At 36.4% G+C, this 23,758-nt stretch overlaps 1 protein-coding gene across 1 annotated transcript in view; it reads left to right on the top strand.

The window, feature by feature from the left end:
- RANBP17 (RAN binding protein 17) overlaps positions 1–23,758 on the top strand; it is a gene marked incomplete at both ends in the record, with an annotated part of 302,743 nt that overhangs the window by 227,626 nt on the left and 51,359 nt on the right. Inside the window, 4 exons of the mRNA XM_084242318.1 lie at positions 7,156–7,259; positions 12,854–12,942; positions 20,236–20,343; positions 22,520–22,602. Coding sequence (XP_084098444.1) covers positions 7,156–7,259; positions 12,854–12,942; positions 20,236–20,343; positions 22,520–22,602 — 384 coding nt within the window. The remainder of the gene's footprint in view (positions 1–7,155; positions 7,260–12,853; positions 12,943–20,235; positions 20,344–22,519; positions 22,603–23,758) is intronic.

Here is a 23,758-nt window from a genome sequence, read left to right as displayed (position 1 = left end):
TTTCAGGGTAGAGAGTCCAGAGCACCCCAGGGAATGAGATGCTTCAGGGATGAAAGTTTTAGGATAGGTTCCTTAGAAAAGGAGTAAATAGTTTGCAGTGGGCAGTGTATCTTTCTTCTGGGAACTAAAATATTCTAGATCTCTGGAGAGAGGAATTAAAAGGTGCCTCAATGTTCTCATCTACTAAATGGAGATATCTACCTTGGAAGAGTCATCATGTGACTTAAAAAAATCAAAAGATGTGTGTGAAAGGACATGGAACAATTCTTATCACAACACAAGTACTCAGTATATATTCATAAGAAGCAAATATTTATTGAACATACCATTAGGGGCACTGGTTGCTACTGAGACCTCAAAACAACACAATTTCCATACCCATAATGCAGCCTATTCTACCTTCAGTACTTGGGCTATTATCTTCCAATAGAAGCTAGAACTGTTGACTTCCCGACAAATGCTAAAATTTCTTGCCCCAACTGGGCTATAAATCATTTTTTTAAGATTTATTTATTTATGCATACAAGAACTGGGGTACAGACCAGAGGTATGAGAGGTGAGAGGATTCACCAGTGACAGAGTGGGGAACAGGACACTGGTGCTGAGGGGAGCAGCGGGCAAGTCAGGAGAGGTCTGCTACACCCTGTGGGTAGCTCCCTGGCCTGGAATCGAACTCATGCTGCAGTGGCTCATGCGAATAGCTTCATAGGTTGCGTCTTAACCCCTTGTACCACCAGGGAGGTCCTATAAATCATTTTAAGCCCAGCTAGAATTCCTAGGTAGTTCAGAATGTGTAAGGGCAGGATGGGACACAGAGCAGGTTTTCTATGATCCAGCAGACCGGGTAAAGGAGGAGTCGGAGTCCCCAGTGGTTTTGCGGGGTTTTATTGGGATTGCCAGATACACAGCAGGCAGGTGTACTGGGGGGCCGGGAGGCTGGCAGGCCTCCCAGCCCCCAGCAAGTCTTCACTCTATCTGGGTTCTCCGGCTCTCTCCTTACCCTTCTCCCTTCCTCTCCTGTCCCCCCCCCCTCCCCTTTCTGGGCTTCTCTTTCGGCTTCTGCTGGCATCCCCTGACACCGCCCTTAAAAAAAAAAAAAAAAAAAAGCACAGTCTTAGCCCAGGTGAATCCCATCTACCTATGCCCACACCCTACTCCAGGTGCCCGCCATCAGGCATGCATTCAGGACCCAAGGATCGTCATCTATCCTGATGGCAGGAGGGCAGAAAAGCCTGACATTTTTCCTTACCCTACAGAAGGAAACAAAATTGAAAATCAATTCAGTGGTATTTAGTAAATACAGACTATTTACAAGGTTTATCACTAATTCTAGAATATTTTCATTACCCCTGAAAGAAACCCTGTACCTTCAAGTAGTCACTCCTTACTAAGTCTATCCCCAGCCCCTGACAGCCATTAATCTACTTTCTGTCTCTATGAATTTGCTGTTCTAGATATTTAATGTAAATGTAATTATATAATTTGTCACCTTTGTGTCTGGCTCCTTTCACTTAGCATAATGTTTTAAAGGTACATCCATATTTTAGCATGTATCAGTACTTCATTTTTATGGCTAAATAATATTCCGTTTTAATGACTATTCCACATTTTACCCTTCTATCAATTGATGAATAATTGTTCATAATCCTTTGGCTATTGTGAAATACTGCTGCCAGTGAACATTCATCTATATGTTTATGCATAGACATTACTTTCAGCTCTCTTGGGTTTATACCTAGGGTAAAATTCCTGGGTCAGATGGCAATATTGTTTGACATTTTGAGTAACTGCCTAACTGTTGTCTTCTGTAGCTACTTATTATATTGGCTGGGCCATTTCATATTCTCCTCACTGGAGGTTTTAAAATGTACAAAATAACAAAAAAGAGTATCCTACAAGTAAAATATATGAAGGTCAACTTACTGAAAGAGTTCCTGTTTGTATTAATGTGACTTCTCTGAAGAAAAAAATTGAAACTGATAAATCACTTTTTTTGAATCAAATCTTCAGAAATCCAGTAGAGAGAAGTGACTTTGGGCTTTATCAAAAAACTGAAGAATTTTATCATTTTTATCTACATGACTGAGAACTTGTCATGAAAAAGTAACATTTACTTTTTCTGATGTCAGTGAAAATATTAGTCTATAAATTGGTACTTCATTTAGTTTTGAATAATAAGCACCCCTTTATTTGCTGATGCCATTTAAAACTCTGATTATGGGCCTCCCTGGTGGCGAAAGAGGTTAAGTACCACACTATGAAGCAATTCGCAGCCTCTGCAGCACATGTTCGATCCCAGGCTGGCCAAGGAGCAGCCCACATGGCACCACAGATCTCTCCTGACTTGCCCGCTGCTCCCCTTTGCAGTGTATTCAGTCAGTCTGCCTGTTCTGTTCCCCACTCTGTCTCTGGTGAGACAGAGTATCTGGCCTATACCCCTGCTCTCGCATGCATAAATAAATAAATCTTGAAAAAAATAAATAAAACTCTGATTACAGTAGCAACAAAAAAGTGTTTTCTTGAATTGAAGTCAGGCAGTTACTCCTCAAAATGTTATATAAAATAGTGTATAACATCAGTAATAAAATGTTAAATTTTACATTGTCTTTACCACTTTTGCTCTTCTGAACACTTTTGTTGAGCAAAATAAAAGGTTACGCATTTATCTTTACCTTCAAGTGCACTGGTGCCTGAGTCCTTGTTAAGGAAAAGAAAAGTTTGCAACTTTAATTATTATTCATAAAGTGATCACATATATATTTGGCATATTAGATGTATGACTGCATGTTTGAATATGAAGTTGTAAGAGAATGAGCTTGTATTTTTCTCTTTTCCTATAAGAAATAGTAAGTGATACTTCTATAGGTAATACAAAAGAGAAAAAATTCTTTAACAGACTTTGTATAAAATTGTTTGCATAATGTAAACAAATATGACCAGTTCTCAAGCTTAGATGCCACAACATAATTCCATTGCAATGGCAGAGAAATATTAGTAACTGAAACATAAACATTTCTATAGGAATAATGCACTAGTGCCTCACATCTATCTAACTTAAACTCAAGTAGTTGGTGAGGAATTCCTTTCTCTTTACCAGAACCAAGCTGATTGTTCTGTTTGCATTCCAAATTCAAGATTCTGTGACCCCAACTTCCCCATTTCTGATGCACCCACCCCCCCCTTAGAGATAGATACAGCAGGAAGAGCATGCACTTGGAAGTGAAGCAGACCTAACTGGGGATGTGGCTCACTGGCATTCATCAGCTGGAGGATGATGGGGGAACTACTTAGTTCCTTTGAGTCTCTCTGTTCACTTGGAAAGGAAAGGAAATCACCATACAACTTCATAGGATGGTTGTGACAACTAATGTCTTTGACACAGTAGGAGCTAGGTAGGGTTTGTTAAGTAAATTAAGTGCATTGCCCACATGTAATAAGCACCCAGGAAATAATGTTATTGTTGTTCAGTCACTACATGAATATTTCTTAAGTATTTCTTGAGTGCTAGGCACTAGGTATATACTACCATGATGGAAACAGACCATGTTCCTTTCCCAAGGAGCTTACATTCTAGTAGGAAAGACAAGTGATAAATAAATATGAAATTAAGAGTGAGTGGCAGTAAGTGCTAAAAGTAAAATAGAGTAGGTTATAGAGCTGGGAAGGGGTGCAGCTAGGGTTCGCACTGTGGTTGTGTTTTGGTAGATGGTCAGAGATAGTCAGAGGAAGTGACTTTTAAGTAGAATTGCTGCTCTCATTGCTGTCTTTAATAGTTGCTCCTGGGAGTCTTAGACATATTGGTGACTTGTCTTTCGTGCTCCTGATGTTCCTATTTGCCTTAAAAATTGATTGAGGCGAAAGGTGGCATCAAAGTTTTTTGATCTGTAGCTCAGTATGTTAAATGAAGGGCTGAAATGTTCAAGTCCTTAGTTTGCCTTTGTTCTGAGTAAACATCCTTACCTTGGAAAAGCTTTGCTCCCAAAGGAAGGGTATTAGGCTGGCAAGCTCATGGTCACAATTTATTTGATCACCATAATCAACTCTCTAAGTTCATGTTAAACTCAAAACAACAGAAATGCTAATGACTGTCATTTATTAAATGCCAGACACTGAGCAAGGGGGTTTGTAGATATTTAGTCATTTAATCCTCACAGCTAACGTCATGAAGTAAATATTATTTGTCTCTTAATTACAGGTGAAGACACTAAGACTTAGATAAGTGAAGTGACTTTAATTCAAAAACAGACATCAAACAGTAGCAGAGCCAGGAATCAAGCTTAGAACTTTGAAAGTATCCACTCTTTCCAGCTCCCTTATCTGCCTGCAGTGATTGTTATCACTTGCCATTAATAATTGCAGATTTTAAAAAGACTTTACAGTATCTTAGAGAAGTAAGATTATGTAATTTAAATATAATGTACATATATTTAAGAAATTTGATCATGTGTATTTCAATTAGCTATTGAATTGTCCTATATCATGTTTAGAAAATCAGAGAGTTTTGAAGATTCACTTTATTAAGCAACTGCTTTTCTTTCAAATACAGTATTTGATGTATTTGCTAGGCATTAATAAACGCCAAGCATTCTAAGAGCTAGGATTACTATCTATTGAACATCTTGTTTCTCATGTATTTAATGTTCAGTTTCATGCCTTTAATATTTACCATAACCCTAGAAGATAGGTGTTTTCGTCCTTATTTTATGGATGAAAAAAACTGAGACTTAGAGTAATTAGTAAATACCCAAAGTTTAGCAGTATGTAGTGGAGCCAGACACTGAGTCTGGTCATTGCAAAGCCTTACCTGAGCCATACTTCACTAAAAAGATGCACAGTCTAAGTTCTCTAGAAGTAAAGCCTGCACTATTAGTATAGACTGATAGATCTAATAGTTTGCATACACAAGCTATAAATTTTATGTCATTTAAATCCCAAAGTAATCCTGATCAAATGGTAGTAGTGCTGGAATGATATAGGTGGTATTAGTGTTATTATTACCTCTGTGCCTAAATATCTACAATTCAAGGCAGACTGAGAAATGCAGTGTGTAGTAAATATGTCAGAATTCTGTGGGAATACTAAGGGAGGAAGGGGAAGGCTTGCAATGGGACCTGTAAGAGGAATTGCATGGGAACTTTGCCCAGACACTGGGAAAGCTATCTTTTGGCCTGGACTTTAAAATATATGAATGGCTTCTCTACAAGTCTGTACATTTTACCACCAACTGACAGAGGACTTATGTCAGAGGAATAATTTGGTCACAGAGCAGGGATTATAATTTGATCCACCTTGCTCTTCACCTAGGTCCCTAAACCCTTACATGTATCTAGAACAGGAAAGACTCACTGGCCATTTGACATCTCTTTGTGAACAAAGCAGACTTCCTGATTCTGTTAGGTTCTGGAAACAAAGTATGGAAAGTTAAAGGGAAGAGTGTTACAGGGCCTCTACCCAAATGAGTGGGTCCTTTGCCCTCTAGGGAAAGAATTCATCAGACAGCTCTAGGAGTAGCTGAACCAGGCAAGGCTTTGTTGGAGACATGCATGAGGGAGCCAGTGTGGGGATGGAGAGTATAGCCTAGCTCTCCAAAAAGAGTTAACGGGATAGATAAGGTGCATGAGGCGGGGAAGAAAGATGGGCAGGAGAGCAGCATCTTAGCTTGTTCTGGGTTGGGCCACACCCAGTTATGCACAGATGGGTTACACTCCAGCTATACTGGTGGGCTTTCAGCTTTCTCCTCCAAGAAATTGTGAGATAATCATTAGTCAGGATCTAACACTTTTTATCTAGAATGGCACCTCATCAGGATGATGGGCCAAGTTGTTTGAACAGACTAGCCAGTTCATGATTCAGTCCACTTGCTCAAACAGAACCGAGGCAATGCATCCTACTAGCTTGCAATTTCTTTTACCTGGGTTGTCTCCAGAGAAGTCACAAAAGATAGGGGTCAGCCAGCTCAGCTACTCCTAATAGTCAGAAGATCTTGATTTTGCCATTGATCTTTTCTGTATATGCCCTTGGGCCTCCCTTGGACCTGATCTGTAGAATGATGTGTAGGCCAGCATTTCTCAAACATTTGCATGCATCTGAATCACCTGGAAAGCTTCTTAAAACAAAAATTGCTGGACCCCACTTGAGAGTTTCTGATTCAATAGCTCTGGAATGAAACCTGGGATTTGTATCTAACAAATTCCCAAGTGATGCTAATGTTTCTAAATCAAGGATCAAACCTTTGAGAGCAGCTACTGTCTTCTCTGAGATCTCTTTAGTTCCACCTCTAGCTGAGTATGCAACCTCGAGCGAGTCCCTTAATCTTTCTCTGCCTGTTTCTTAATCAGTAAAGTGGGGTTCATAGCTTTATGAACATCTAAGTGGCATAAGATAAATGTGAGAACCAAATCTCTCATTTCAAGAAATTCCTTTTGAAAAGGATACTATATAAATTGCCAGTTGTTCATATCCATGTGTGAAGATTTAGCTTTGAGAGAATCATTGAGCAAACTATACGTTTACATTTAAAGTGAAAAAAAAAAAAAAGGCAATGTCTCTTTTCCCTCTTCCCTATAAAGAAAAGAAGCATAGTACAAGAGGAAGTGGACCCATGGAAAATATACTTAAAATCCAAAATACCCATGAGGGACCCCATCCTATTTGGCAAATAAAAGTTTCCCTGCCACGTACTTAACAAATTAATAATAATAATAAAAGAACATAAATAAAAGAGAATAATAATTTAGAGCTATCTGGGCACCTGGGTCTGTGAGCCCTTTAGGGCTTTGGCACCTAAAGAGAAGGGGGAAAAAAAGATCCTTGTCTCTGAGGCTTTGAAAGTGGCTTTCCTTGAGGCATTAGGGAAGCTCTAGGGGCCCTAAGAGCTGAAGGACTGAGATGCCTGGGGCATGAGTCTGTTTGATCCAATAAAGAGCGAGGAAAAAAAAATGGCTGGTAAGTAATTTTGCTATTTCATTTGGTGCAAAAGGGAAGGGAAAACACCAGAATATTCAATGAGCCAAAACACAAAATGTGGCATGGATATGAATGCAGGCTGACCCCTTCTTGGGAACATTTCTAAGCCTGAATGAAGCACTCACTGCCGAGGCTAATGTATAATAGCATGCATTTTAAACCATGGTGACCCTTTTGTTTTTCTGATAGGCGAAGATGAGGATGAATTTGAGAATTTTATGCTGCCTCTTACGGTCTCTTTTGAAACAATATTACAGATATTCAACAACAACTTTAAGCAAGAAGATGTAAAGGTGGGTTTGTTTCCGAACATGAGGAAAAATGATTTTATTCATTCTAGAATATCAAGATCCAGAAAAAGCTCCCGCATAGCTGTGTGAACTCTGTGCCTCATCAGTCTTGCTTTCCCAATTCCGTGTGTCTTTGAGTTGTACTTTTTGTGTAAGTGCTTTTCTGGTTTGTCATTCAAATGGACTTTGAGGTCTGCGGATGGTTTGGGACAGTTGGTTTATGATTAGATGGCACAGATTTGTCTCAGTGACAGTATCTTTAAAAGATTTCTCTTGTGCACACCTCTTTAAACATTGCTTTTCCCACATTTACCCTGCACTCTGTGTTTTAACATAGTTATATGGAGGAATGCACAAACATACACATGCTAAAACACTACATCGCTAAATATTTTTTAAACAAGAATTTATATAAATCAAGACTTTATTAAATGGCTAGGCATATATGTATAAATAGGAGCTGGTCTTGAAGTATTGCATTCTTAAACTGAACAAAGTGATTAGGATAACTGATAGCTAAATAAGGTTTTTATGTGCCTGTGGGAGCCATATTAGGATTGATTTGACAAGTCAGTTCAGCTGTGGCAACAGTCATAATATCTAAGACAACATTATGTTTTATTAGTAAAATCCTTAAGTGTAGCAAGCTATTTGTGACAAAACAGCCCCATATTTTATTGTGGGGGATGGGAAGCATAAGATGTGCTAAATAGGAATAGCTTCTTCTCAAATTATAATGTATTAGGGCTACATTAAATAGATTGACATGATTATTATTTTTAAAAGACTAATAAATATACTCCAGAGAATTAAGGCACCTTTACTGATGATGGCTTGAGTCATATTTTATTGTTATTTGAAATATGTTGAAAATATTAGCCATCATTTTGCATGGTTCCTCTTCTCTCTACCAAAAACAGGAAAAAAAATCAGAAGAATGATGTCCTTTAATGGTTGTGTTGGTGATATCCTTCTGCCAAAAGAAATAATTGGCCAAATATTATACATTTTGTTTTAAAATGGAGTTCTTGAAATGGATGTTTAGCAATATACAATAGCCATAAAATTTTAAAACAAAAAAAGGAACTTACAGATTTTCTTTGTGCTTATATTCTTGCTGAAATTCACCAGACCTCCTATTCAGGTTAGCTATACTTTTTAGATATCTGTCTTCCAGATATTTTTAATGACTAAGAAAATCTTTGAAGCTTTAAGGTGGTTACTGCTGCCCTTTATATCAAAAAGAAGCAGGGAGATTGAAAAACACCATCTTTATAAAAATTACATTTATCTCATTTGAAGATTTCATTATACTCCAAGCCCGTTTTGATGTAATCCCATCTACTTTGATAGAAACCATCTTCCTAGAGTCATTTTTAATGGAGTTCCAGTGATATATCCCTAAACCAGCAAGTTCTTAACGACCCTGGAAAGTGACTGCTTGATTACACTTTAACGGTATTTGCAAATAAAATCACAAGTAATTAAGGGGAAATCTCCAGGCTTTTGAGCAAGTTTGATGCATGATAACTGCCTGATTCAGCTTCATCTAGAGTAATGCTGTGTAGGCAACAGCTACTGAGATCAATAGCAACGTAATGATAGTGGCAGAATTAAGTGAGTAACCTGAGAACTGTGCCTCAGAATGCATGCAGCTGCCACGAACCAAGGCCACACAGTGCACTCCGTGCTTCCGTCCTAAATGTTCATCAAAAGACGCCCTGCAGGAAAATGGAGTTAGATGCTCTTTATTGCTGATCGTGTCTCTTGCCACATTTATCAGGGAAATTGGATTAGCAGTTGGCAGCTGCAGGTAGACAAGATTCTGCAGTGATTAAATATGCAGCTTGGCTGCATTTGTTGTGACAGACCTTTAGTAAATTCTACTGTAAGCACCATCTGTCTAATTTGTATAAAGAAAACTTGGTGCTTTAAGCTACCGATAAAGAACTAAATCTGTTGCTTTATCATAAACAAAACTTTTGCACTAAATGCTTTTAAATATAATTTATTAGGTTAAGGCTATTTTTCTATCATGATGAATAAATAATACATGCAAAAGTGCTTTCAGGTACTTCATTTTGCAAGTACTAGAGATAAAAACAGTTCTGTTTTGTTCTTCAATAAAGTATTTAGTATTCCAATCCACAGGAGGTGATGCTGTTAAAATATCTCTATGAAAATGCCGCAGGACTGCCAAATTCATTTAATTTGCAATCCTTACCAGGATTTTCTAACTCCCTATTTATAGATATTTTTCAAATGCAGATTTCAGGATAAACATAAAACATTAAGGACCTATGTTGCCAAATTGAAATATGACTGTGAGGGCAGGAAAGGCTACAAAACTCTTAAATTTATAGCTTTGTTTTCTTACTTAGTCCTAATATAATTGAAGAGAACATTGAATTTTTGTCTTGGGTTTTTCTCTTCAAAGTGAAGGAAAAAAGAAAGGAAATGCTGTGACAAATCCTGACTCTAAAGCATCAGTTCAAAATACGTGTTTTTCCGTTGGTAATTGTATTCATAGTAAAATATGTCCAGTACTCCCCTGACTCATGCATCATTTTTGATTTGGCCATGACGTCATGAGTTTTAAGGAAAATGAATGAAAACTTCTCGGAGGAAGAGGAGCAGTTAAATAGGAACCTGCTATCTTTAGTCCCTTCGTAAAAACTCCACAATGTTAAATTATTTAAAATCCTTGATTTTCAGCATGCGCACATTAAAAGTTTTCGCACTAAGTGCCAAATGTTGCAAACAGCACTTTAACAGAATGATTTTGCTTTGATCCCTGTAGCAGTTCCTGAATAATTTATCACAGGTTATTGCCTTAATTCTGGAGAGGGATAGAGCAATAAAGGCAGATGAAAACACTCCAGTTGAAACACCTTGGGGCCTGCTCATTCCTCTGACACGGCTCTTTTGTTGGAACTATTTAGAGGTTATTAAGATGTGTCTCCAGAATTAAGAGTATGCTGTAAGGATGAAGACAGCCATCTTAATTCTAAAGACAAAGCACAATGACCCTTCACCTTCTTTTTCTTTGTTGTTATTATATAGTAGAATTATGAGGATAATATTATAGCTGCCCCCAGTAGTGCCACTACAGTAAAGGGTCTGTCAGACTTTCCATTAGAAACCCTGTTTTGGGGGTCAGGGTGGAAGGAGCCACATTTCAGCTGTTTCCCAGCCCCATCCGTCTCACGCTTGGCACACAGACAACTGTTCACCATGCAGTGGACTGAGCACTGAGCATCTTCTCCTTCAACTATCCAAAAAGGAATTCTTAGGATTAGATGCCCCAAAACAGCCTCACTAAAAATATAGAGGACTTTCACTTTGCAGATCAACCAACCGCAAGAAAAACGCCACTTTTGAAATACCCCTGTTTGTGTTATTTTAAATGAGATGGTAAATTATAGTTCCTTCTCCCCTAAATTTCAATCAAGTCACCTCTGGCTCTTTGAAATTGTTTTGTCATCTGGTTGAGCTCCCAGTTAACAGTTTTCCTGTCTCACAAGAACTATGTCTTAGCTATCAAGAAAGTTCTCCCATCGTGTGGTCAGATACCTGTATAGGCTGTTACAGTACTCTTGCTATTCTGAGATAAAAGGTATTATTTGAACATAAGAAATCTGTTTCTTGCATTAGTACAGCATTTTCCTGCCCAGTCTAATCTATTGAAAACATACATTTTAGTTATTGTTATATACTTCCTCTGCTCTTATTTTCTAAAATAAAGCATTGATACAAATTTCATAGATTTGAGTCAATTAGAGCACTTCTATTAAACTTGGCACCTTTTAGGAAGAAAGATTTGTTATGAAATAAATATAAACCTTTTTGTGTAATGAAAATAGTGTAAAATATTTTAAGAGCCCTTTGTACTAAGCACAAAGAAAGTAAAACTCATGGTTCCCACCGACTAACTTAGAGTTGAAGGGTGGGTGCCTTCTTAATCTTACGTGTCGGTGAACACTTAAGATTGTCTGAAGAGCAGCCTGTATCCTGTAAGTATACATAATAAAAATAGACCCAAAAGTCCACTTTAATAGAAAGCTAAACAGACTAGATTTGTTGAAAAAGGCTTCTTAGAAGATGCATTTGTTCTGGAGGCTTCACGAAACGGAAAGCTGAGAAAAATAAGAAGTGCTTCAAGGGGGTAAAAATAGGTTACATAAAAGCCAAATTACAGACAGCTACAAGAAGACCAGGCAATTACAGTAAAACAAGAACTGTTGAGATTACGAACAAGAAAACAATTATTCACTTCCAGAAGCTGAAAGAGAAATTCAGACCCTGTAGATGTAGAAATTCAGATAACCATCATTCTATAAACTATTAGGCAATATATAAACTGAGTATTCTTATAAACAACTTCCAGTTCTATTGAATCACCTTTCAAGTGTGTGAGGCAAGATCAGAAATCACAGATTTGAAATGTCATTCAGAAATAAGATGACAGTCAGGATTCACTTTCAAGACCTTACTGATAGCTTAAATGCCTTCCTAAAGAGGTTTTCATTCATACCAGGGTGTGAGGAAAAGAAAATATGGTAAAAAGAAAAGTTCAGAGACCATTTTCTGGCAGAATACTTTCTACTGAAACGGAATCTTCAGAAATCACAGTTGCATATCTCAATTATCCCACCCCCTAGTTTTGCAATTACGTTTATTTGTGCTCTTTGTTCTGACATTCTAGCATCTGTTCATGGGTTTTCTTTTCCTCTTCCCAAGCCTCATCCTAAGGACAGCTTAATTAGGAGACCAGAGTACAAATAGACCTCTTTTATTAAAGAATCAAGTTTGTTTGTTTGTTTGTTTGTTTTGTATAATACTAAACACTGATGGAACATAATGTATATAACAACCTCTTGTGCATTTTTACAAAAATTTATTAAATTTATTCCTCATGATACCTCTGTGAAAGAGGCATTGTTAGCCCCTTTTATAGATGACAAAACTGAGACTGGTATGTTGCCTTGCCTTTAATCTTAAAGTTAAGAAGTAAAGCTGAGTTTTAAATTGAAGTATTCTGACATCAAAAATAGAACTCTTCCATGTTTAGGGACTGTGAGTGCCATTCTGGTATGTCACAGTACCAATAGGTCACTTGCCCAGTTTTATTTTTCATAAGTTACTAAAAATTTTCCTTAGGGATCTTTAAGTGCCAGTATGCTCCCAGGATACACTCCGAGTTGCTCAGTGGGACTGATTTCATGCACGCCAATGTGGTTATGATTTGCTGTTATTAAATAATGTCTAGACCCTGTGCATTTCTGTTTTGTGAAATTATCAATCCTTGCTTTTTTTTTCAGATTTGAGATTTTTCAGAAACAAAATATGTTAAGAATCTAAATGATCCTAAGCTATTGGAATTAGGACTTAGCTTAATTTATAAGAAGCAGAGTTGGTCAGCAGATTTAATGGTCTGTTTGTTTAAAGAGTCTATGGTTTTCTATAGAAAGGGATCTGAGCGAGACATTTTAGCTAATGAATCAAAATCAGATATGTGGTCATTATTGCCTGATTATTACTCCATCTGCTCTGTGCTAACGTGAAAATCAATTACTGTGTCTCTTTCCCACTGACAGCGTATGTTGATCGGGCTGGCAAGAGATCTTCGAGGGATTGCCTTTGCACTGAACACAAAGACCAGCTACACCATGCTGTTTGACTGGATGTATCCTTATTACACTGTGACAATACCAGCTCTGTGCACAGAGGGATGCCAGGCCCCTCACTTTCGTTTAATAGTATGGCACAGTAGGGAAGAGGAAACAAAGCTAAATGAACTAATGTGTAATCAGCTAAAAATTACAGCACAGTGGCAGCAGTGCAGATAACTGAGCACAGCATTTGGAGACCCAGCTCAGAGAGGTCACTTTTTTTGGTGCCATCAAACATTGACAACTTAAAAATCACATCCCCAAATGATTGTTTATGTTGGAGTTACAGGGTAATCTGGCTAACACCTTAACTCAGAAACAATGAATCCTACCATTTGGCATTTTCCGGGAGAGTTGAATTTCTACTCCATTTCAATTAGCAGGGCTGAGAAGGTCATTTTATCTCTTTGAGGCTTAATTCATCATGCTACAGTTTTTCTTCATCATGAAAATAATAATGGAAATAAAAGGGGGGGATGATCAGGCTTTTTCATTTTCTTTAAAATGTGAATTTACCTTTGCCAAGGCTTAGACAGCAACATAAATAATGAAACAAACAACCACACACACACACCCCACACGCACGCACACACGCACGCGTGTGCAGAAATGCCCCATCATATAAGAGTGAAAAAACATGGACTTTGGTGTCAAACAGACCAGATTTGAAATCCCAGCTCCTCATTTACTGTGTAAACTTGGGCTGCTCCTTTCACCTCTCGGTTTCCTCATCTAAAAAAGGAAACAGACAACCACCATCATGGCTTACTATAACCGTTGTAATAGGTAACACACTTTGTGTAATGTGCATTTGGTAGTCATAAATGGTTACTATTAATTCTGTGTTGATAGTGTTGTGTAAATTCTCTTTGATCCTAACATAACAGGAAGTGACAATTTATGTAAGTCATAAGTGTAATACAGTATTTTCATGCCTTTTATACATGAAACTATCAGAACACATAAGTTCTATAGTCTAAAACTATTTTTTTAAGGTACACTATTTCTAAGTTACTATTTGCAAATGCTTCTTATCCAGACTTTCCTCATAAATTAAACTGCAAAATGTAATCTTCAACTGCTGATGCCAGATTTATAGCCAAAAACATTAACAAAGGATCTGGGCAATTTTTAAGTATGAAAAACATTTTTAAAAAATTTTAATTGTGAATTTGAATAATGACTTAAGTTTTTAGTAACTGCTAATACTTCGTTTACGCACTCCTGGAATGGTTAGAAGTAAAAGATAAGAATTTTTTATGTCACTGAGGAATCATGCATGCTTTTATGTCACTATAAAATACATGTACAGAGATTATAGATTTTAACATGGGAGGTGATACAAATTAACTATGAAGGATAAACTACAATTATATAGGCTGCTTTGATGTCCCTAAACAGAAATGGAAGATCACAAAGTAAAAACTTTCATTTATTTGAAAAATTATAAAAATCTAGGTTTTGGCACTTGATGCTGATGATCTTAAAAGCACACTGGCCTGTAAAATATCCAGTCATTAGCATTTATGTTTCCTCTTCAACAATATAACCAACAGTCAAGGTCAGAAGCTTTCTCCTGAGTGTCAAAGAATAGAAATAGCTGCCATAATTGGTACTGCCTAAAATGTATAGAACATACTGAAATTTAAGTTTTTAATTAAGTCTGTCTTCCATTTGCTTACTTGACTCCTTCGTTTTGGCACCTGTCTGAAGTGAAACTTTTGTCCAGCAGATGGCAGAAAATAGCAAACAGAAAACCTTGGAACTTGTTTTGTTTTGAACTAGAAACCATTGTCTCCTCCATTTGACCATAGATGTTGATATTATTAGGGTCAGGGACGGAGGGTGAAATGTCAGTTATGCAGGAAGCTGTGTTAGATTACCAAACAGGATGGCTTAGTACCAGCTTTGCTTATAATAATTGAGTTTCAGTAGCAAATCAGCTTCCTTGGGAAAAGGCCAAAGGCTTTTCATAATTGTATTGACAACAAAATGAATATGATAAATGGTGTTCATTCAGTTGAGACAAGATTTATAGTTTTCCTTTGGGCAAGGGATGAAGAGCAAATATTTATAATAATAGTAAAATTTGTTTAAAAGTTACATTATTTGATAATTCAAAAAGCTTTATTAAAATATTTCAAAATACTTTAAGCAGTTTCACGTGATAAAGTACGGATTCTTTCCAAAGTATTCTAGTAATGTAAAAATGAATAAGTATAAGATAAGAAAAAAACATGGATATGAAAGTCATTTATTCTTCCTGAAATATTGATGTGTCAAACCGTCAGTGATGATTCCCACATTACTGCTGGGGAAAGTTTATTTGCCTTTTATCCACATAAATGTGTATTCTTTAATTTGTTATACAGTCCTTAGCATGCAGAAGAAACATCCTATAAGAGTACATGTCATCTTAAAGTCAAAATGCATTTTATTTATGGCGATTATTTGATAAAATGCTATTTTAGTGGTTAGCTATTTAATTCAAAAACATTTCTATAAACACTGACTGCATTAACTGCTACATGAACTACATTGCTTATCACTCTGTCCTTCCAAAACTAAATTGCCTGAAACTACACAGCAACCATGTTGATAAATTGTTCTACTGTTAGAGAATTGAAGAAGAATCATTGATAAATGTTTTTGCCCCTATAGTGAGAACAGAACAATATAAAAACACCTTACTTTGCAGTGCATCTAGTCACCTTGTTTAAACTTTTGAAATAGTCAAAATTGAAAGGGAAATTGAAAAAAAAGAAAGATGTGTGATGCTGTTTCCTCAACTCAGTCATAATCTGATCACTGAGTCCACTGTTCTCAACCAGGCCAAAAGTGCTGTTTATTAATATGAAAAAACTCATTGTACAAAGACAGAGTGCAACCTTGAGATATGTAGAAGAGCACGATCTTTGGAATAGGACAGCCTTAGATTCTAGTCCAGATTCCACCACTTAATAACCTGTGAGGTCTTGGGTAAGTTACTTAATGGTTTGGAATCATGATGTTCAAAAAAAGCAGGACTAATAACACCTGGGTCTCAGGCATGTTTTAAAAAGTGAGTGAACTAACATATAGAAAGGGCCTGCCTAATTCAGTGCCTAGCACAAAGTTGAAGTTCCACCACTGTTGTTACTTCCTTTCCCTAATATGAAATGAGACAAAAGGGTCCCATTTGCTCAGTTATTCAGCTTATTTGGGTAAGGACTCTGCTAGCTTTCATGAGGGTTGTAGATTACTTAAACTCAAATCCTGCACCAAAATGAGCTTATTATAGTTTAGTAGGAGACAGTCAGATACCTGTGTAAATGACTGTAATAAAGTATCAATGGTAGTAAGTGCCATTACAAAGATACAAATACAGTGAATGTATTTAGCTAGGGAATCAGGAAAGGCTCTGTAAAGGTAAAGCTATTTCCCTGGATCTTTCAAATAAGTCGAACTGAACTATTGGAAATAGAAAATAAGAGATTTTCAGCCGGCCTAGATATAGACTTATGAAGGAGAGTAGTGGGGATACTTTGTTACAAATGCCACTTATTTTCATGCCCAGGGCCCCTTGGATGTCAGATTAAGGGATTTAGACCTTCATTCCATATTGTTGTAAAACATTTGATGATTTTGACTAACAAAATCAGAATTGTATCTCAAGAAGAAATTAAATCAGCCATGTGTTGGCAAACTAGAATGGGAAAGAAAATAAACCTGAAAAACCACTGTTCAACAAATATTTTTGAGTGGTCTGTGCCAGGCATGAGGAATGAATAAAAGGATTGCTTTTTACAAGAATGAATAAAACAAATTGCTCTTCAGAAACTTACAACCTAGTGGATATAACAAATATGTAATAAACAATCAAACAATCAATCAATATGTGGTATCAAAGATGCATGCAAGAAGCATGTGAACATGAAAGAGGCAGAGATTGGTGGCTTTGGCAGAAAGAGTAGGCTTCCCAGGAAAGTGAAAGTTGGACTAGGTGTTGAAAGATGATGGATGACATTTGCCAGACAGTAGAGAAAGAGAAAATTTCTGGCAGCATTTACTTTAATGAACAACAGTAAAGATGTTTCATGTATCTGAAATACCTTTAAAATAAGCTCTCAACTGATAGGCTATTTCTGTTCTGGAGCCACACCTCAGATCCTTGTCTCCTAGCAGTTTTAATAGAAACTCTTTTGTTGCCTTTTAGTATACTGTGATATCCCAGAGGATAAGAATTATGTTTTTCCTCATTTTCTTATGGTTCATCACATAGAAGTAATAATAATGGATGGATGGATGGATGGATGGATGGATGGATGGATGGATGGATGGATGTTGTCAAGAAACAAATCTTGTATTTTCATATTTGGCACCTTAAGAGGCAATAATAAATCATTAATACTTTCTATTTTTTATTTATCTGATGTAGAAGTTTGGGATTCATTGAGAAGATCTAGATGAAAACAATTAGATATGTGTGTCTTCTACCTAAGGGCCCCCACTCTCCTCCTTCTACCCATATATATGTAGTCCTCACAAGGCTACTGGAAAATTAAACTCCTAGAGTGGGTTCTGATTCTCACCCTGTAATCTGAGTCTGGCACTCTCACTCTGAAGCCCTTTTAACCTCGCTGCTTGGTAGACCTCTACTCTGCTTTCCAATAATCACTCATTTTCTCTGTGGCAGTCACCTCTGTCAAAAGCATATTAGAATTGGCACCATTCTCATTCCACACAGAAAAGGGAGCATCCCCTCATATCCCCCGGCCTTATCCCATAGTGAGTGCATTGTGCTCTGAAAAATATGATGGTCCTAATGCCTTTAGAATGCCTTGCAAAGGAACTGTGTGTGCTTATGGTATTCCTTGACTGAGATTTGAGTAGTTTTGGTTTCCTGATGAGCCTTCCAGATCCTTTTCTCGTAATGGCCAGAGAATTTGTACTTCGGAGATCTTTTGGTAGAATATTTTCTCACCTCTGCTCCTCTGGCACCACTTCAGAATTCCCATACTCAGAGCATCCCTATTATGTGTCCATTCCCCGGACTGGGGCATGAATTCCCCAAGAACAAAAGCCATATCTTACCACTGAATCCCCAGCCCCTAGCATAGTAAATAGTATCTACCATCTATCAAAAATAACAGGTTTTTCTGTTCCATAGAAAAAACAAAACAGTAAGCTGTCTGACAACAGTTAAAATAGTTAACAATCAAGTTCATTGACTTTTTTTTTTCATTTTCATCAACTGAAACACATTTATATACACTCACTTCTCACCTTTCTCTGCTTTATTTTCACTGGCACTACTTTTTATTTGCACTACATATTATATAACTATTGTTTATTTCCTGTTTTGTTAGAATATAAATTTCATAAGGACAGGAATTTTTTAATGTTTAGTTCACTAGTGTCTCCAGTGAATCTCAGGCAGTGAATAGTTATAAAATAGGCCTTCAAAAAATACTTGTTAACTAAATTGTTTCAATATATACAAATATAGCCTTAACATGGTATTTCTGGGAATCCAAAGGACAAAGATCCCATTTTTGTACTCTTAAGGAGCATGCCACCCTTAAGGTATTAGAGGGCTCTTTTTTTTTCATTGAATGTTACGTCAATTGCTTCTTGAAGCTTCAAAGTGAAATGCGTAGTTTAAAAGAATTAAAAGGTAGTTCTAATCAAATATGCTACACCTCATTTTTAAGTTAGCAGGTGAAATCTTGCTGAAATCTACATTGTGCCAGATCCATGCATACAATACGTGCCTGGTCCATGCCTTCAAAAGGCATGTAATATGATAGAAGAGATAATGTATGCTGTACCACACTCACACCAGGATACGCACCTACCTCAGTGCTCCCACACAGTGTCACACAGAGACTTCTTGGAATAATTGACATCTATATAGAAGTCTAAGGAACAAAGAGGAAATAGCAGTGACATGGCACAGAAGCACATTTCTTTGCCCCTTAGAAACACTAAGGGCAGATGGAGAACAAGCAACCAAACCTTACACGGTTTGTTCTAAGAGAGAGGTCGTCAGAGTGCTCACTGAACGTAGATGAGGAAGAGATTGATGCCTTTTGACAAAATAAAGTTTCACCATCCCAGGGGAAGGGAGACTTGAGTAGGTGTTGAAAGACAGGAATGTGTTAGGCAGAGCAGCAGTATAGAGGAATAGAGAGAGTTGATGTTAGTGGCTTTGTAGGGAATTGAACTGAACCACAGACAGGGCCCTACAGAAGGAGGGTACTAGAGATGAGACAGGAAGCAGGCAGGGGCCAAATCTTAAAGGGCTTTGTAGGCCATGCAAGAGAATTTAAAATTTATTTTTAGATCAGGGAAGGAAATTGTGGTCTTTATCGCCATGGAGATATCTGCCCATATCACACAGGAAAGGAATAGCATTCAGTGATTCAGTTCAGCACTTTCATGTGAAACACACAAAATACAAATAAGTACATTGGAAAAAATCAGAAAAACAGACTGAGGGATTAGGAAAAGAAAAAGGAAGTTAAAGCACTGGCATAGTAAGATTTTTTTTTTCCCCACTCCTTAATTTTATACTCCATATGTCCATTTGGCAAGGAGGCCAGTTATATATTAAAAGGCCAGTGGAGCTGAGTCAGAGTTCCAGGTTCTGTTAGTTTTGGCCATTGACTTGTCATGGGCATAAACGCCTTAATATGGCTAAAGATGTCTGAGAATTTCTCCTCGTGTGTACAGGGACTCCTACCTTTAGCAACTCTGACCTTGAGTAGATTAAAAGTTACCCAAAGCTTTTTTCAAAACTACATTCCAAATGTGCCTTGGACCTACAGTGAGAACAAGAAAAAAAGAAAATAGGTAATTTCTAAGCTGGGAGATAGATACATGGGATTTATTATTACCAGTTTCCTCTATTTTTATGTATTTTTTAAGTTTCAGAATTAAGTTTTTTTATTAAGTAGTGTGATGTTCTGATTATAACAATTCAAATGTTTTATCTCCATTAACTAAATTTATTTTCCTGTCTGACAACATTTAGCATAATTCTTTAAATGTGTCATTTACCTAATACTTTAAAAGTGAGGTTTTTATTTATGGAGTATGCCCAGAGTAAAGCAATATAACATACGTTATATGTTAACAAATAGAGCAAATTATTTGCAGTCCAAAAAAAGTACAGCTGTGCAGGTTAGGGAGAGCAATTTGTTTAACTGCCATTGTATACTAAACAAAGAACAAATGTGGATTCCCTTTTTTTCTGTTTAAGTGGCACTGGTTTTCAGGAACAGTATTTATTGGACCCTTAAATTCTTTAACAGACTTTGTAAAAGGTACCCAGTCTATCTTCCTATTCTTCAGAGAGCTATTGAGCAGTGGTATGGGGAGCCAGCATGTACAACTCCCATTTTGAAACTTATGGCAGAATTGATGCAAAACAGGTAAGAGGTGGAACACGGAGTGAGAAAACAATCTGCTGTTTGACAACAATCTCCAGAGATCATACTGACTGCCTGGCATATCTACATTCAAGACTTAGCAAGAACCCAGGAACCAAAATTTAAGATAACCAGTGAATGCAATAAAATTCGAGACAGAATATAATACATTTATGTGTGTATGGGGACTGAGAACTGAAAAAAAAAATTGGGACCCTGTAACTATTACTATTTAAAATATTCAAAGGCACAATGGCAGAAGGGTAGCTTCTCACTGCTTTGCTACAGTTGTGCAGAATTTTAAAGCAAGAAGGAAGTTCAGAGGTTTCTGAATTGAGATGCTTCATTTTATAGATAAGGAAACTGAGTCCCATAGTAATTCATGGATGCATAATTTGTCTCAGGAGCCCTGGGGATTTTCCCTGCTTTCTAAGTTATCTTTCCTATATGCCAAGACATTTGAATGTTTTTATGTTCTCATAATTTTCATTTAAATAGCAACAGCAACACTTCTCTTAAGTGCCTTAGTTGACCTTATAATTTTTGTAAATCAACAGAGATTCAAATACTCTATATAAATATCTGCAAAGATGTAGCTAAAAGAACAAAACTGCAATAAGCTAAATGGTTTTACCGCTTTAAAATATGTCATTATGAATATGGCTTAGCACCAAATTACCTGTCACTTAGCCATCCTATTTCATCAGCTTCTCTTTGTAAACTGCATGTTGGAGGGGAGAGATTCAGACAGGAAAGGAGTATGGATTCCAGCTCTGATTTTATCTTTGGTGCTAAGTTTTTCCCAGCAATAATTTAAAATCTTTTAAATAAGAGGTGGGAAAAGAACTGGCATATAAATAAATGTAAGTATTATTCTTTTGAAAGCTATTTTTTTTTTCTAACCATTCTCATCAGTACCTTAAATACTAAAGGGAAGGGTGGCTATGTGTTTTATATTAGAAACTAATTTTTTATTAAATTCTTATTTTTTTCCAGCCAGGTAATTGATATTATGTATTATTGATATAATGCTTAAAACTGAAGAAAAATTTGCTGCATTATGTTATAGAACATTTTATATCAACCATTAGGTAGATAATTCTTACCTAGCACAATTGTTAGATGATTCATATCTAGCACAGTTGTTATTAGAACTACCTAGTAAAAATCTGTAATCTCAGGAAATTTTGCTATCTTACCTCTTTCTCTAGAAGCTAATGTGAATTGTATGTATACAGTTTTTTAATTGAGAATTATGTGCCAAAATCAAATGTTCAGAGTAATAGTTCTAATGAGTTTTAATTGTACTTAATTTTAAAGCATTTTGAACAAGCGTGAAGAAGCAACAGTTCATTCTTTTCCTGGAAAACAGGACTTTAGCAGATGTCTTTGCTTTTTGGTTATTTCTTTTGTTAAGACCTGGCTTCATATTTTTTACTAATCCTTAAAAAATGTTATTTCTTGAAAGTACTTCAACAAAGCATATCAGAGCCATCCAAAGCCAACATCTTATAAAAAAGCAAATATGTCAAGATGGCTTATCATTCCTTTACCTTGTTAATAGTATTCTTCCACCAGGGAAGTAAAATTGTTCTCATTTGGAACTTGTGAGATTTGTTCTCTTCACTTGAGCTATGTGTGATGGAAACCATAATCTGTATGTAATTTAATGCATTTGAAATATACCTAAAGTATCAGATGATTCATTGTGCATATGCACAGTATTAAAGGCACCTACATTTCCTGTCACTTTAGAAATTATTTTTAAAATGTGCATTTGGCACTACAAATGATCTTAAATATAGTCCTCTATTCATGAATCTATATAAAGTCACACATACACACCTGGGTGTTTTTTTTTTTTTATTATCAGCCATTTTGCATGAAAGGAAAAGAAGAGGTCTAAAATATAAGATGTCAGGTTATTGTTTTGACAGATATAAAGTGAATTCCTTGAATCAACAAATGAATGAAAATACCTATTGCTAATGCCCTAGTATCTTCATTGTGAGAAAATTAGTATACATATTTTATCAACACTTGTTGAATGGAATAGCACTTCTAAAAAAGGATAATTTTACTGCTGCTACTTCTAATAAATGAAAATGCTAGACATTTTAAACCTACATCTGGTTTCTTTATCTTCACATATAGCCTAATTTTTTGCTATATTTCTTAGATCCCAGCGTTTGAATTTTGATGTATCATCTCCTAATGGAATTCTTCTCTTCAGAGAAGCTAGTAAAATGATTTGCACTTATGGTGAGTATCTTTTTCCATATTTGTCTCTGCAATATAACTTGATCTCTTTGGAGGAAAGAAAGATGTTAGTTATTTTGTTCTTTTGAACTTTCATATCTGTATGAATTTGTGGAGTGGGTAATAGGAATGCAGAAAGCCAGGGAGCTATCATATTGGCATCAGGAGAAGTAAGCCTTTGACTACAAATCATGTCTGACCTACTTGATGAATTTCTTTTGGATAAAATTGCAATGTCAGTAGGCAAAGGGAATATACCATTTAGAATATTGAAAAGTTATAGCATATTCAAAATTGCTTAAAGTTTCATCAAGGCGTTTGCTATCTTGCGTCATGGAATACTTAGACCAGTATGCCACCAGCACTGAATTTTGGGAAAATGTCCTGGTAAAGAGCAGTAAATATTTTTATTATAGGGAATTTTTAGGCACTATACCCCTAAAATCAGAGTTCTGTAGTGAAGATTGTCCTATTAAATTACAGTAAAAAAATTTGATTAGGATTTACAATTGGGCCTTAGAACTACCATAAACCCTATTATTAGCCAGTGCTGACAGCTTCATCAATGAAATTGTCAACTCTCTGAGACCTTCATGTAGCCAGGGAATGGGGATAGGATGAGTAAGAAGCCTCTGTAATCTAGTTTGCCACACTGACTGAATACCAGCTATAAGCCCCACTCTGTACACTGCTTCTCTCCTTAGCAGATGTTTCCTTGTATCTTTTTTCTTTGTTTTCTTCCCTTTTGCCTGTCTGTTCTTACTTCCCAAATCAATAGCCAGCTCTAAGTACATTTGGTCTCAAAATTGTCTATGACTCTCATATTTCTTTTTGAGTACCTAAAAACAGATTTAACAAAATTCTATAAAGGCTCTTTAACTGTGTATGAGAGAGAGAGAGAGAGAGAAAGAGAGAGAGAGTAGGAACAACCCCTAAAAGCATATTACTTTTTAAAAAGTAAAAAAAAAAACAAAACTAATTTTTAAAATAAGGTGTTTTGAATTGTTTTTGCTTCAATTCAGAATAAATTCTGGAGCTCTGATCTGTATGTGCACCTCTAAAAATGCTCAGTTTTAACTGTACCATTTGAATTTTAGAGTTCAAGATTATGAATGTGTGGAAGGTACTGAAAGTAATTTTGCACTATCTTATTTTCATC

The sequence above is a fragment of the Talpa europaea genome (genome assembly GCF_964194135.1).
Source record: "Talpa europaea genome assembly, chromosome: 9".
Lineage (NCBI taxonomy): Eukaryota > Metazoa > Chordata > Mammalia > Eulipotyphla > Talpidae > Talpa > Talpa europaea.
The sequence above is the reverse complement of the archived record's forward strand: the minus strand, read 5'-3'. Positions and strand labels throughout refer to the sequence as shown.